General features: G+C 43.0%; 1 protein-coding gene across 1 annotated transcript in view; it reads right to left on the reverse strand.

Moving 5' to 3' along the window:
* Nucleotides 1-1,541: 1,541 nt before the first annotated feature.
* Nucleotides 1,542-14,261, reverse strand: part of ttc29 (tetratricopeptide repeat domain 29) — a 482,465-nt gene continuing 469,745 nt past the window's right edge. Inside the window, exon 11 of the mRNA XM_048537485.2 lies at nucleotides 1,542-2,256. Coding sequence (XP_048393442.1) covers nucleotides 2,186-2,256 — 71 coding nt within the window. The 3' untranslated portion in view covers nucleotides 1,542-2,185. The remainder of the gene's footprint in view (nucleotides 2,257-14,261) is intronic.

Consider the following 14,261-nt stretch of genomic DNA (forward strand, 5'->3'; position numbering starts at 1 on the left):
CATTTTATGTATGTCCCTGTTGCGTATCTCCCATGACTTTTGCTTCTCATTCTGCTGCCTGGCCTGCTCTGCACCTTCTCCTCATTGTCCTTTTCAGGTGAGGAATGAGCTACTCCCAAGTCCTCTGATCTGCTATGTAATGCAAAGCACAGCAGTTGATTGATTCAGGAAAGCCTCATTATAGACAATAGACAATAGGTGCAGGAGTGGGCCATTCAGCCCTTTGAGCCAGCACCACCATTCATTATGATCATGGCTGATCATCCACAATCAGTATCCTGTTCCTGCCTTATCCCCATAACCCTTGATTCCACTATCTTTAAGAGCTCTATCCATCTCTTTCTTGAAAGTATCCATCTCTTTCTTGAAAGTATCCAGAGACCTGGCCTCCACTGCCTTCTGGGGCAGAGCATTCCATATATCCACCACTCTCTGGGTGAAGAAGTTTTTCCTCAACTCTGTTCTAAATGGCCTACTCCTTATTTTTAAACTGTGTCCTCTGGTTCTGGACTCACCCATAAGTGGAAACATGCTTCCTGCCTCCAGAGTGTCCAATCCCTTAATAATCTTATATGTCTCAAACAGATCCCCTCTCATCCTTCTAAACTCAAGTGTATACAAGCCCAGTCGCTCCAATCTTTCAACATATGATAGTCCCGCCATTCTGGGAATTAACCTCGTGAACTCATTGGAGCACTGTATCTCTGTAATGGGCTGAGTAAAGAATCTCATCCTCAGCAGATTTGCTCAATCATTACCTGGGTCAAGCCATAGCAAGAATAGTAGTGAAGTGCCAGGGATTCTCGTTAATGTAATTAGCCATGTCTTGATTGGGTACCCCTTATCCACTGCATGGGCTGAAACAGTTGTATGCTTAATTGGTGACGCACCATTAAATTCCATAAATGAGACATAAATAGCTTCTTAATACGCTTTGCTGCTTTCAACTGCTTCTATGCAGCACCACAGCTTTACTGCCTCTCCTAGTGCAGGGATATTGTAACCCAGAATTTCCAGTACAAGGTTTCAACAACAATGCCTCCCTTGTGATTCTTTCACCCCTCCATCACCGCTTCATTTCCCGTTCCATCAGCCTCTTTTAAATCCTGTCCTATGTGGTTGACACTTAGTGCTTGCAGAGCAACTGGATATGTGCAAGACTACTTGCTGCATCTGAAGAACAAATTTAAAAAGTAATTTTCCAAAGCAACAACCAAAAGAGAATGCGGTAATATTTTTATAGAAGTAAAACTGCAGCAGTGATCATAAGCTTCTCCGGAGCATTTTCTATTTCTGCCAGAAGTGTGTTAAGAATGGAGTTGTTAAGAATGATAGTATATGTACTTTCATTGAGTGTAATACTTTCACATTTGTTCTGAGCTCAGAACATACAAATTATAAAACACCACTTCAACACAGGATTGTTTCCATAACACTTTATATTTATTTCTATTCCAAGTATCAGGACTCTTTTATAAATCTATACTTAATAAGGCATCAGTTAACAAGAAACATAAATTTCACTAAGAGCATATGAGTAGTTCAAAATATGAGCTGATTTGAAAATGGATATTTTAACAGCATATCTGCATCATTACATATAGAGAGACAGCTACATGCAACTTATTGCTATAGAGTTAAATACATGTAATTCTTTGACTGAAAAATAACTAAAGAAATACACATTCTTAAATGAACAATGCCAACTTATTTTTTGGCTGTGTATTCAATAATTTTATCTATTAAAACTAAGCTTCTCCATGTGTAAAATGTCACAAAATTATTTTTGAGCAATGTGTTAACAATCTTGCATGATATTTCATCTATGATTCCAGTATGAAAGACTTTAAAGATTGCTGTTTTGGGTAAAAAATATTTTCAACAATAAAGCAAGTATTTTAGAAAATATACCTTATTAATCGAAAGCTATCATCTAAGCAATGTTAGCTCAGTAAATCCTGGATCAGTCAGTGTCACTTGTAAATACTTAAGAATACAAAGCATAATTGGCCAAATGCATCATTAGGAACATACCTTATTGGTAAAAACAAGATTCCTTATGGTTGATTGATTTCCCTATTATTCTGTTAACTGATACCAAATGAATTCCGTCTGATGAAAGAGTTGCTACTGGGAAGAATATGAGCTCGTTTTTTAGCTTTTGCAGCTTTTGCTTTAGTTAAGATCAATTTTCATCAGCACTTATCTTCGCTTCAGCAGTTGGTTCTATGGCAACTTGCTTGACTGTTGCAATGTCTGCAGAGAGAATCAAATCAGTTGAGAGGAGTTTCACAGCACTTAAATACCAGCAAAAATTCCATGAATATGTGTGTGCGAGAGAGAGGGAGGGGGAGTGGGGTGGGTGGAGGTGGGGATTTTGGGGTGGTTTTGGGGTGGGCATTTTAAAACATAAAAGCAGAGTGTTTTAAGTTTGATATACTGCAAAAATAGAAGGGAAACAGTCTGAGAGCAGACTCCAACCATCCTCAATCTTGTCCACTTCCAGTTTCAACAGAAGCAGAGCAAAGGGTTGGCTGCTTATCACTCTCAAAGACAAGTTGTTTATTTAGATGTAATAATGAGACTGTATGCCTCAGGTTATATCTTACTTCTCTTAGGAAACATGGCAGCTAAAGGGAAATTAGGGGACTGGAAATGGAAAAGATGGGCACCTTTCCAGCACTGCTTATGGAACAGGAAGAATATGAGAAATAATGCTTTGCCCTGGTCCCCAAGGTCCCCTGAGCAAATATATTTGCCCTCCTTCAGATTGCCACCCTCTCCTCATCAGCTTGAGCCCTATCTCTCTAGCCCCACCAGTTCACCAACCTGACACTCTCTAGAGATCCTTCCTTTACCAGGATCAATAACCTCCCCACTCCAGATTCACTGGCCTGTCCCATTCCCAGATCAGTGACTTACTCCTTCTCTCTTGGTTAACAACCTATTTCTTCCAGGATAACTGATTTTCAGAATCACTGACCTCCCTGTTTCACGACCATCAGCTTTCCCATTCCAGAATTACTGACTGACATGCCTTCAAGGTCAGCAACCTCTAGGATCACCAATCAAGTCCACCAGTATGTTACCGCCAATTCACTACATAGCCTTCCCTCTGATCAATGTCCTCAGCCACTGTTGAGGATTATTAATCTCCCCGTGAAATTCTTGCCTGGAATCCTCCAAGGTTGGACCATTCCCATGTTCCCAGGCTATTATTAGACTTCCTCCTTTCTCTTGAAGTGTAGCTTCATCAAGAGTGTTCCCTGCCCAGAAGGAACCTGGAAACTGGTCTCTCCACCTTGCCCCACAGGCCCACCCATCCCTGTAAAACCTGGGTGAAACCACCTGCCATTGACTGGCTCACCCTGTAGCTATTTGAAGATTGTTGGATCTTTCATTGGGTTGAAGCAGATCTTTCACTACCTTTAGGGAAGAAATCCCATCTCAGAGAGCTTCCTACCAATCATATCACCAACAACTCTCCTGTCCCAGCAGCACAACTAGAAGTGTGGCCACTGCTGGTGGATTGTGTGCAATTTCTGATGAAGGTGAGTACTTGGAACCTGTCCAAAGGTACATGTGGGGTCTCATCAGGGCCAAGTAGGGATGCCTTGTCAGGACATATGAGGGGCCAGGATTGATAGTGCAGGGGGAGAGGGAGAATGGTAGGGCGGGTTGGTGATGTTCAGAAGGTGCTCAATGTGGAGGCAGCTCCCTGGCATAGCTATGGTGCCTTCAGGGCCTAATTATCAGTCTCACCTACCACTGGTAGTACTCCAGTGAAGGCAGGATGCCAATCATGCCAGTAATGGTTGAGTGGATGCCCGAAGCCTTCCTTGTTATGGGAAGATAACTTGCAGGAAAAGGCAGGTAACATATATACCACCAGTAGATGGGAATATGAAATTCTATCTCTCAGCTGTCAAGAAAATTATGCTTCACCTACTTTGCTTTATCAAGAAGAGTGCATTCCATTCAATTGAACCACTTTTGCCATGCTATCCACACGCAACTATGGGAGCTTTGACATCCTCTGGTTTTGAAGCATTACCATGCTTGTCAAACATACGCTTACACACACACGCTGGCAGTTGTACTTCTGTGGTATATCTGTGACATAGTTCATAACAGCTACAGGTGCGTAAGATTCTTGAGTAAATTTGTAGCTCAGCTTGTGAATGTAATGGTTGGCTTGATTTCCAAGCTCGTTCATTAGTTCGCAGATGTTTCATTACCCTACTGGGTAACATCATCAGTGCAGCCTCTTATGAAGTGCTATTGTGTTTTCCTGCCTGGTATTTAAACTCTGGGGTCCACTGGAAATGGTCACCTCATTTCCAGTTTTTCTTCACACCAGTACTCACTCGTCTCCATTCGCACGGATAAGGAGAACCATCAGTTCAATTGGGACAACATTAAGGTCCTAGGACACGCCAAACAGAGACAAACACAAGCATTTTTAGAGGCTTGGTTATCTACCAAGAAGGCCATCAATAAACATGTAGAATTGGACACAATACATACACGACCATGAAGAAAAACCAGAAGTGAGGTAACCAATTTCAATGGATCACAGAGTTTAAATCCCGGATGGGAAAACACAACAATACTTCATCGGAGGCTGTACTGATGACACCCAGCAGGGTAATGATATGTCTGTGGAAAAACAATGAACCAGCTTGGAAAACGAACCAGCCACAGCAAGTTCTGGTACTTTACAGATTGACTGGTGGAATTGAAATCATGCCTTGCAGATGTAAAAATGGCTCCAATACTTGTCACATAACATATCACATCATCAGTTCAAAATAAAGCCAACATGGTCTCTCTAAATAAAAACAAAAGAATGAGAGAATCTATGTATTTTATGTATAAATTGCAACCATAGCAGCAGCACATATGTAGTCCTTAACATGTTAGTGTTATATTTTAATTTATCAACAGCAGCTTAATAGCACCTTTAGTGTAATAACAATCAACTTTACAGCACAATCAGATCAGTAACCTGCTCAGTAAGACCATAAGATAAAGGGGCAGAAATAGGCCATTTGGCCTGTCTTGTCTGCAGCATCATTTGATAATGGCTAATCTGTTTCTCAAACTCATTCTCCTGCCTTCTCCCTGTAACCCTTGAATGCCTTAGTAATAAAAAGCTATCTATCTCTGTTTTAAATACACTCAATGACTTAGTCTCCACAGCTTTATGCGCAATGAGTTCAACAGCTGAAGAAATTCCTCCTCATCTCTGTTCCAAAGGATTGTTCGTTCAGTTTGAGGTTATGCCCTTGGGTCCGGGTAACTCCTTGTGGAAACTCTTGTCCACATTCAATCCATCCAGGCCTCTCTCAGCATTCTGTGAGTGCACATCCTTCCTTAGATATGGGCCTAAACTTGATCACAATATTCCAAATGCAGTCTGATCAGAGCCTTCTAAGTCTTAGCTGTATATTTCTAGTTTTGTATTCTAGCCCTCTTGAAATGAATTCCAAAATTTCATTTGCCTTCCTAACTGCCAACTGAACTTTCATGTTAATCTTGAGAATCCTGAACTAGGACTCCCAAGACCCTCGTGCTTCAGATTTTTGAAGCCTTTCCCATTTATAAAATAGTTTATGCATCTATTCTTACCAAAGTGCATAATTTCCCACATTTCCACATTGTATTCCATCTGCCACTTCTTTGCCTATTCTCCTAACATGTCCAAGTCATTCCGCAGCCTCCCTGCTTCCTCAACAGTACCTGCTGCTACACCTATCTTTGTGTCATCTGCAAACTTAGCAACAACGACCTCAGTTTATTCACTCAGATTGTTAATAGTGAACACTTGTGGTCCCAACATTGACCACCCTGAAAAAGACCCCTTTATCCTTACTGTTTGCTTTCTGTCGATCAGCCAATCCTCTAACCATGCCAGTACCTTACTCCTAACATCGTGGGCTCTAATCTTATTTAGCAGCTTCTTGTGTGGCACATTGTCTTCTGGAAATCCAAATAGATCACATCCACTGGCTCTCCTTTGGTACCTCCGCAAAGAATTCTAATAGATTTGTCAGGCAAGATCTCCCCTTGATGAAGCCATGCTGACTAGCCCAACATTACCAAGTAATTCCAAGTACTCTGTAATATCATCCTTATAAATGGACTCTAAAATCTTACCATTGACCGAGGTTAGGCTAACCAGCCTATTAATTCCTGTCTTCTACTTCCCCCTCATCTTAAACAGGGGCATTACATTAAGTCCTCTGGGACCTTCCAGGACTATAGGAATTATTCAAGGATCACTACCAATATCTCCACAACCTCCTCAGCTATCTTCTTCTGAACTCCTGAACGTAGTTCATCTGGTCCTGGCCTTTCAGCTTTCTCAGCACCTTCTCCTTAATGCTGCCACTACATTTACTTTCGTCCCCTGGCTTCCTTTAACTTCTAGTATGCTTCTGGTGGCTTCCACTGTGAAGACCAATGCAAAATTCTTCTGCCATTTTGTTGTTCTCTATTACTACTTCTCCAGCTTCATTTTCCAGGAGGCCAATATCCACTCTTGCCTCCCTCTTACCTTTCATATTTCCATAAATAACTCTTGCAATCTTCTTTTCTATTACTAGTTTAACTTAGCATCATATCTCATTTTCTTCCCCCCACAACCTAATTGTTTTTTTGGTTGCCCTCTGCTGGTTTTTAAAGACTTCCCACTAATCTTCACCACACTGTATAATTTTCCCTTTGCTTTTATGCTGTCCCTCACTTTCCTTGTCAGCCATAGTTGTCTTGTCTTCCCCTTAGTTCGTTTCTTCTTCTTTGGGATGATTTATCCCCAGAAGCATCTGCCATTGCTGCTCTACTATCTTGTCTTCTAGGCTCGCTCTCCAATCAGCTTTGGCCAGCTCCTCCCTCACATTTTTGCAGTTACCTTTACTCAATTGTTATTCCATTGTATCTGATTCCAGATTCTCTCTCTCAAACTACAGGGTGAATTCTATCATATTATGTTCGCTGCCCCCAGGGATTCCTTTACCTTAAGCTCCCTAATCAAGTCAGTTTCATTGCACATCACCAAATCCAGAATTACCTGTTCCCCAACAGGGTCTACTGTAAGCTGCTCCCAAAAATATCTTGTCGGCATTCTACAAATTCATTTTATTGGATCCACTATGGGCAGCATGGTGGCTCAGTGGTTAGCACTGCAGCCTCACAGCACCAGGGACCCAGGTTCAATTCCAACCTCAGCCTGAGTGGAGTTTGCACATTCTCCCCGTGTCTGCGCTGGTTTCCTCCAAGTGCTCTGGTTTCCTCCCACAGCCCAAAGATGTGCAGGCTAGGTGGATCGGCCATGCTAAATTGCCCGTAGTGTTCAGGGGTGTATGGGTTATAGGGGGATGGGTCTGGGTGGGATGCTTCGAGGGGTGGTGTGGACTTGTTGGGCCAAAGGGCCTGTTTCCACACAGTAGGGAATCTAATCTAATCTACCAACCTAACATTCCCAGTCCACTGGTATATTGAAATCCCCCATGATTAGGATAATTTCTTACATGCCTTTTCTGTCTCCTAATTTATTTTCTGTCCCACATCACTGTTCATATGCTGCCAGTACATAACTTCCATTAGGGTCTCTTATCCTTTGTGGTTCCTCAACTCCACCCACACAGATTCTATATCTTTTAATTCTACATCACCTCTTACTATTCATTTAATTTCATTTCTTTCTAATAATGTGATGTTGACCCCCTGTCCATCCACATATCCTTCCAAAATCCCATGTGACTGTCCTTGCTCAATGCGATTGGAACCATTGTGGGTCCAGACAAGGTGTGGGTTGTCCTCTTCCAACAAAGTCCTGAAAGCCTTCAATGCATGTTTTAATGTCCAAAGAAGCCTGACAATTGAACAGGCAAAATTTAGTAAATGGAAGAAGGAACTTTCTTAGTCCATTGTTTCTTTCATCAACAACTTTTATCAGTTAGCTGAAAATTGCGCATATAGTGATCTCAAATATAAATTAATATGGATCTGCATAGTTTTTGGAATGAATGATGAGTCATTGTCTGATTCTATGGAATCAGAAGAAGATTTAACACTTACGAAGGTAATACGTTTCATAAGACAGTCTGAGTTCAGGAAGAAATTGCAAGTTGAAGGCCTAAATGACGAATGTGACTATGCAAAGCTTATGATTAAATTCTTAGGTCACATACTGCAAGCCACAGTATAAAGACTGACCCTCAGAAAAAAGAAAATGAAAGCAATCAGAGAATTCCTGTAATGCAAATAACATATTAGAAATTGTTAACCATTCTGAGAAAACCTGTCTTATGCTGAATGAGTTGATACTCTTCCAGAGGAGTGGAATCTTAATTTCTTTATGACCAGCAGGATACTTATGGCCTTGGCCTTTGCCAGCTTTGTTATTCACTACCAGAGTCCTGTGCATAACTGCTGTCCTTCATGGTCAAATCGAAGCTACTGTTTTTTTGATACAACTACAAAAGGCTATAAAAAATCTTTTGAAGAGAGGCAAAAAGAGAAAAAAAGCATGTTGTTGAAAGGCATACATTAAACAACCTTTTACTGATTATATTGGCATTTTATCAATATTATTTATATGTACATATATTAAAATAATATTTTAATTAAAATATCAGTGTTAAATATTGTAAATGAGATTTATAAAAAGATTATTCCACATTCTACTCAACTTCTTCTTTTAGAGCCTAAGGCACTTTTTTTTTGGTTCTACTGTAGCCAGCCTGAGGCACTGCATGGTAAAATCCAATCTTACACTTCCCACTGGGAGAAAGTGGATAATAAGCGAAATAAGCTATACTCTAATTCATCATTGTATTTAGGAACTGCAGCTCAACAGATTTTTATTTGTGCTAAAATCTTGAAAATAACACAGAAAAACACACTTATCCATTATTAACAGATTCTATGTGAAGTATTTTTAGTGATATGGCATTGCACTGAACTATAACATAAAAATCACACAATAAATATAGGTTACACTGAACTACTGAAAAAGTTCAACACTTTCTCGCTGAGAATTTGGTTCCTTAGCAAAGTTATTCTCTAACTGTAAAGTTGCGATGTGTTAATGTAACCACTGAAGACAGGTCTGATGGATGGTTAGTGCAATGCTTCTATCACCATAAAAGCATTTAACATTATTTTTAAAGTTATTGTGATTCTTTACTTGCCAATTATTTTGTGCTTGTGGGGCACAATGGATTTTTAGGCCCTATTGAGGGTGTCATGCACAGGGAACAGTAAGCTTGGAATTTTGCATCATCTGCCAGCATACCAATTTTATAGGAACACCTCATCCATGGTCAAGGGAATGAGCGATGCAGTGGCAGACCGAAGCGACCACCCACATGCAAGTGGGTTGGGCTGTTTTCCAGGTCTTTGACAGCAAAACTAAGAAAAAAGCTGTATTTCATGGGGATTCAGGCAGCTCACCCACCACCACATTCCCAAACTAAACATTTGGTCAGAAACTGATCAAAACCACATCTGCCCCAGAACAATACTGAACAAACTAATACTGAAACTTCTGCCCATTAGTAGTACGAAGTCCCGTCTTTCAGGGATGCCAGTCAATCCAATTAGGATTACACCTCCTTCCTGTCATATTAAAAACACAAAAATAAGCCCACACATTGCCAACCTGCCCATGCCAACTGTATTATAGTGCCAGCAAGGTAATATTAAGCTTTTGGTTTTCAATTTTTTTTTACACATGGCAGGTGAGCTGCCAATTTTGGCACACACCCACACTCTGTATTATCAAATTCAGCTTGGAGTGGGTAGGAAGTTGGTGGACTAGCCAACTAACCTATTTTACATGCCCCACTATAAAAAGCATAACCGGGCAGTTTTTAAAATCAGGACGGGAAAATTTTCAACTGTGTTTAATGTCCTATATTATCCTACATTATTTTATATAAGCAACCAGGCCATAGCTCTCCACAATTTAAGCCTTCCAAATGCATTTTGGGCATAGACCATCAGACCATAAGACACAGGAGTGGAAGTAAGGCCATTCGGCCCATCAAGTCCACTGCACCATTTAAATCATGGCTGATGGGCATTTCAACACCACTTCCCTGCACTCTCCCCGTAGCCCTTGATTCCTTCTGAGATCAAGAATTTGTCGATCTCTGCCTTGAAGGCATCCAACGTCCCAGCCTCCACTGCACTCTGCGGCAATGAATTCCACAAGCCCACCACTCTCTGGCTGAAGAAATGTCATCTCATTTCAGTTTTAAATTTACCCCCTCTAATTTTAAGGCTGTGCCCACGGGTCCTAGTCTCCCCGCCTAACGGAAACTTCTTAGCGTCCACCCCTTCTAAAGCATACATTATCTTGTAAGTTTCTATTAGGTCTCCCCTCAACCTTCTAAACTCTAATGAGTACAATCCCAGGATGCTTAGCCGTTCATCATACGTTAAACCTACCATTCCAGGGATCATCCGTGTGAATCTCTGCTGGACACACTTCAGGGCTAGTATGTCCTTCCTGAGGTGTGGGGCCCAAAATTGGACACAGTATTCTAAATGGGCCCGAACTAAAGCCTCAGAAGCATATCACTGCTTTTATATTCCAACCCTCTTGAGATAAATAAATTGTACATAGTTGTATTTGCTCAGTAAAACTGTTCAGCTTGATTGATAATATAAACGAATCCACTGTTCAGAATTGACTCATATTTGATCTTAAAAATGTAAATAATTTAAATGTGACACAACATAATTTCTAGCTTCCGCTGGTATTTGACCAGCAACTTAAAACTCATGCAACTGGCACTGAAATATGCATAAAATGTCAACTTGTAATTATTTTTAAATTGTTCAAGGAATATAGAATCATTCTTTGGAATTAATTTGTTCAGTGAAATCCTTTCCATACTCATCCAATAATCCAGAAGATCTTTCACAATCCATTTGTAAATTTTAATATATTTTATGAAATCCGTAGATGTTAGCATTCAATTATCATTTCCCCAAATTTTCTTTTCTCTCCTCTTGAAATGCTGACTTCATGGGGAAAATCGTCAATGTTGCTGCCTGTGTAGTAATTTGCTGGAATCGGTGACTCTTGTATTAAAAATGTGACTGAATTTTCTTTTCACTGAAATCCATCGCCTGAAAAGTGAATATGTCGCCTGAAAAGGCAGGCAATCCCCACTGTTAGGCTATCATACATAGAACATAGAACATAGAACATTACAGCACAGTACAGGCCCTTCGGCCCTTGATGTTGTGCCGACCTGTCATACCAACCTCAAGCCCGTCTAACCTACACTATTCCATGTATGTCCATATGCTTGTCCAATGACGACTTAAATGTACCTAAAGTTGGCGAATCTACTACAGTTGCAGGCAAAGCGTTCCATTCCCTTACTACTCTCTGAGTAAAGGTAACAGTGTTGAAAATCATTCTTCATGCATAAACCTAAGGAATTCAAGGCAGTGTACAACGTCACGATCACTTGATCATAGTCAGAAGAAACCTTGGCTTAACATTCTCCTTAGAGTTACTAAAGTATTTTTAGTGATTCAGGTCTGATCCCTATTAAGATCTTAGCAGAGATCTGAGATCAAGTTTGATCTGTATTGTTCAATAAAAATTCTAGGATTCTTTTTGTTTCTTTTACTCAATAAGCGAATGAGAAATCTATCTGCAGAAATTTTGTAGTGCAGGCATTATTCAGCATTACAGTCCTTGGAAAAAGGAATGATCTCCAGCTTAAGAGATAACAAAGTGTGGAGCTGGCTGAACACAGCAGGCCAAGCAGCATTGAAGGTGTACAAAAGCTGATGTTTTGGGCTGAGGCCCTTCATCAGAAAAGGGGGATGGGGAGAGGGTTCTGAAATAAATAGGGAGAGAGGGGGAGGTGGACCGAAGATGGACAGAGGAGAAGATAGGTGGAGAGGAGATATGGGAGGGGAGGTAGGGATGGGATAGGTCAGTCCAGGGAGGACAGACAGGTCAAGGCGGCAGGATGAGGTTAGTAGGTAGGAAATGGAGGTGCGGCTTGAGGTGGAAGGAGGGCACAGGTGAGAGGAAGAACAGGTCAGGGAGGCGGGGATGAGCTGGGCTGGTTTTGGGATGCAGTGTGGGGAGGGGACATTTTGAAGCTGGTGAAATCCACATTGATACCATTGGGTTGCAGGGTTGCCAAGCGGAATATGAGTTGCTGTTCCTGCAACCTAGGGTGGTATCATTATGGCACTGCAGGAGGCCCAGGATGGACATGTCATCTGAGGAATGGGAGGGGGAGTTGACGTGGTTCGCGACTGGGAGGTGCAGTCGTTTATTGCGAACCGAGCACAGGTGTTCTGCAAAGTAATCCCCAAGCCTCCGCTTGGTTTCCCCAATGTAGAGGTAGCCACACCGGGTACAGCGGATGCAGTATATCACATTGGTGGACCACACCCCCGAGCTCCAAACCATCATCTCCCAAACCATTCACAATCCTCATCACCTCAGGTGACCTCCCACCCACAGCCTCCAACCTCATTGTTCCCCAACCACGCACCGCCTGCTTCTATCTCCTTCCCAAAATCCACAAACCCGCCTGCCCTGGTCGACCTATTGTCTCCGCCTGCTTCTGCCCCACCGAACTCATCTCCACCTATGTGGATTGTATCAGTGATAATGGGAACTGCAGATGCTGGAGAATCCAAGATAATAAAATGTGAGGCTGGATGTACACAGCAGGCCCAGCAGCATCTCAGGAGCACAAAAGCTGACGCTTCGGGCCTAGACCCTTCATCAGAGAGGGGGATGGGGTGAGGGTTCTGGAATAAATAGGGAGAGAGGGGGAGGCGGACCGAAGATGGAGAGAAAAGAAGATAGGTGGAGAGGAGAGTATAGGTGGGGAGGTAGGGAGGGGATAGGTCAGTCCAGGGAAGGCAGACAGGTCAAGGAGGTGTGATGAGGTTAGTAGGTAGGAGATGAAGGTGCGGCTTGGGGTGGGAGGAAGGGATGGGAGAGAGGACGAACAGGTTAGGGAGGCAGAGACAGGTTGGACTGGTTTTGGGATGCAGTGGGGGGAGGGGAAGAGCTGGGCTGGTTGTGTGGTGCAGTGGGGGGAGGGGACGAACTGGGCTGGTTTTGGGATGCGGTGGGGGAAGGGGAGATTTTGAAGCTGGTGAAGTCCACATTGATACCATTGGGATACCATCACCTCCCAGTCGCAAACCATTTCCACTCCCCCTCCCATTCTTTAGATGACATGTCCATCATGGGCCTCCTGCAGTGCCACAATGATGCTACCCGAAGGTTGCAGGAACAGCAACTCATATTCCGCTTGGGAACCCTGCAGCCATATGGTATCAATGTGGACTTCACCAGCTTCAAAATCTCCCCTTCCCCCACCACATCCCAAAACCAGCCCAGTTCGTCCCCTCCCCCCACTGCACCACACAACCAGCCCAGCTCTTCCCCTCCACCCACTGCATCCCAAAACCAGTCCAACCTGTCTCTGCCTCCCTAACCTGTTCTTCCTCTCACCCATCCCTTCCTCCCACCCCAAGCCGCACCTCCATCTCCTACCTACTAACCTCATCCCACGTCCTTGACCTGTCCGTCTTTCCTGGACTGACCTATCCCCTCCCTACCTCCCCACCTATACTCTCCTCTCCACCTATCTTCTTTTCTCTCCATCTTCGGTCCGCCTCCCCCTCTCTCCCTATTTATTCCAGAACCCTCACCCCATCCCCCTCTGATGAAGGGTCTAGGCCCGAAATGTCAGCTTTTGTGCTCCTGAGATGCTGCTGGGCCTGCTGTGCTCATCCAGCCTCACATTTTATTATCCACCTATCTGGACTCCATTTTCTCTCCCTTGGTCCAGGAACTCCCTACCTACGTCCGTGACACCACCCATGCCCTCCACCTCCTCCAGAACTTCCAATTCCCTGGTCCCCAACACCTCATTTTCACGTCCAGTCCCTATTCACCTGCATTCCCCATACAGATGGCCTAAAGGCCCTCCACTTCTTCCTGTCCTGCAGGCCCATCCAGTCCCCGTCCACTGACACCATCATCCGCTTAGCCAAACTCGTCCTCACCCTCAACAACTTCTCTTTTGATTCATCCCACTTCCTACAGACAAAGGGGGTGGCCATGGGTTCCCGCATGGGCCCAAGCTATGCCTGTCTCTTTCTAGGTTATGTGGAACAGTCCCTCTTTTGCACCTACACTGGCCCTAAACCCCACCTCTTCCTCCGTTATACCGATGACCGTATTGGCATTG

Source organism: Stegostoma tigrinum, chromosome 1 (assembly GCF_030684315.1).
Source record: "Stegostoma tigrinum isolate sSteTig4 chromosome 1, sSteTig4.hap1, whole genome shotgun sequence".
In the NCBI taxonomy this organism is placed as follows: domain Eukaryota; kingdom Metazoa; phylum Chordata; class Chondrichthyes; order Orectolobiformes; family Stegostomatidae; genus Stegostoma; species Stegostoma tigrinum.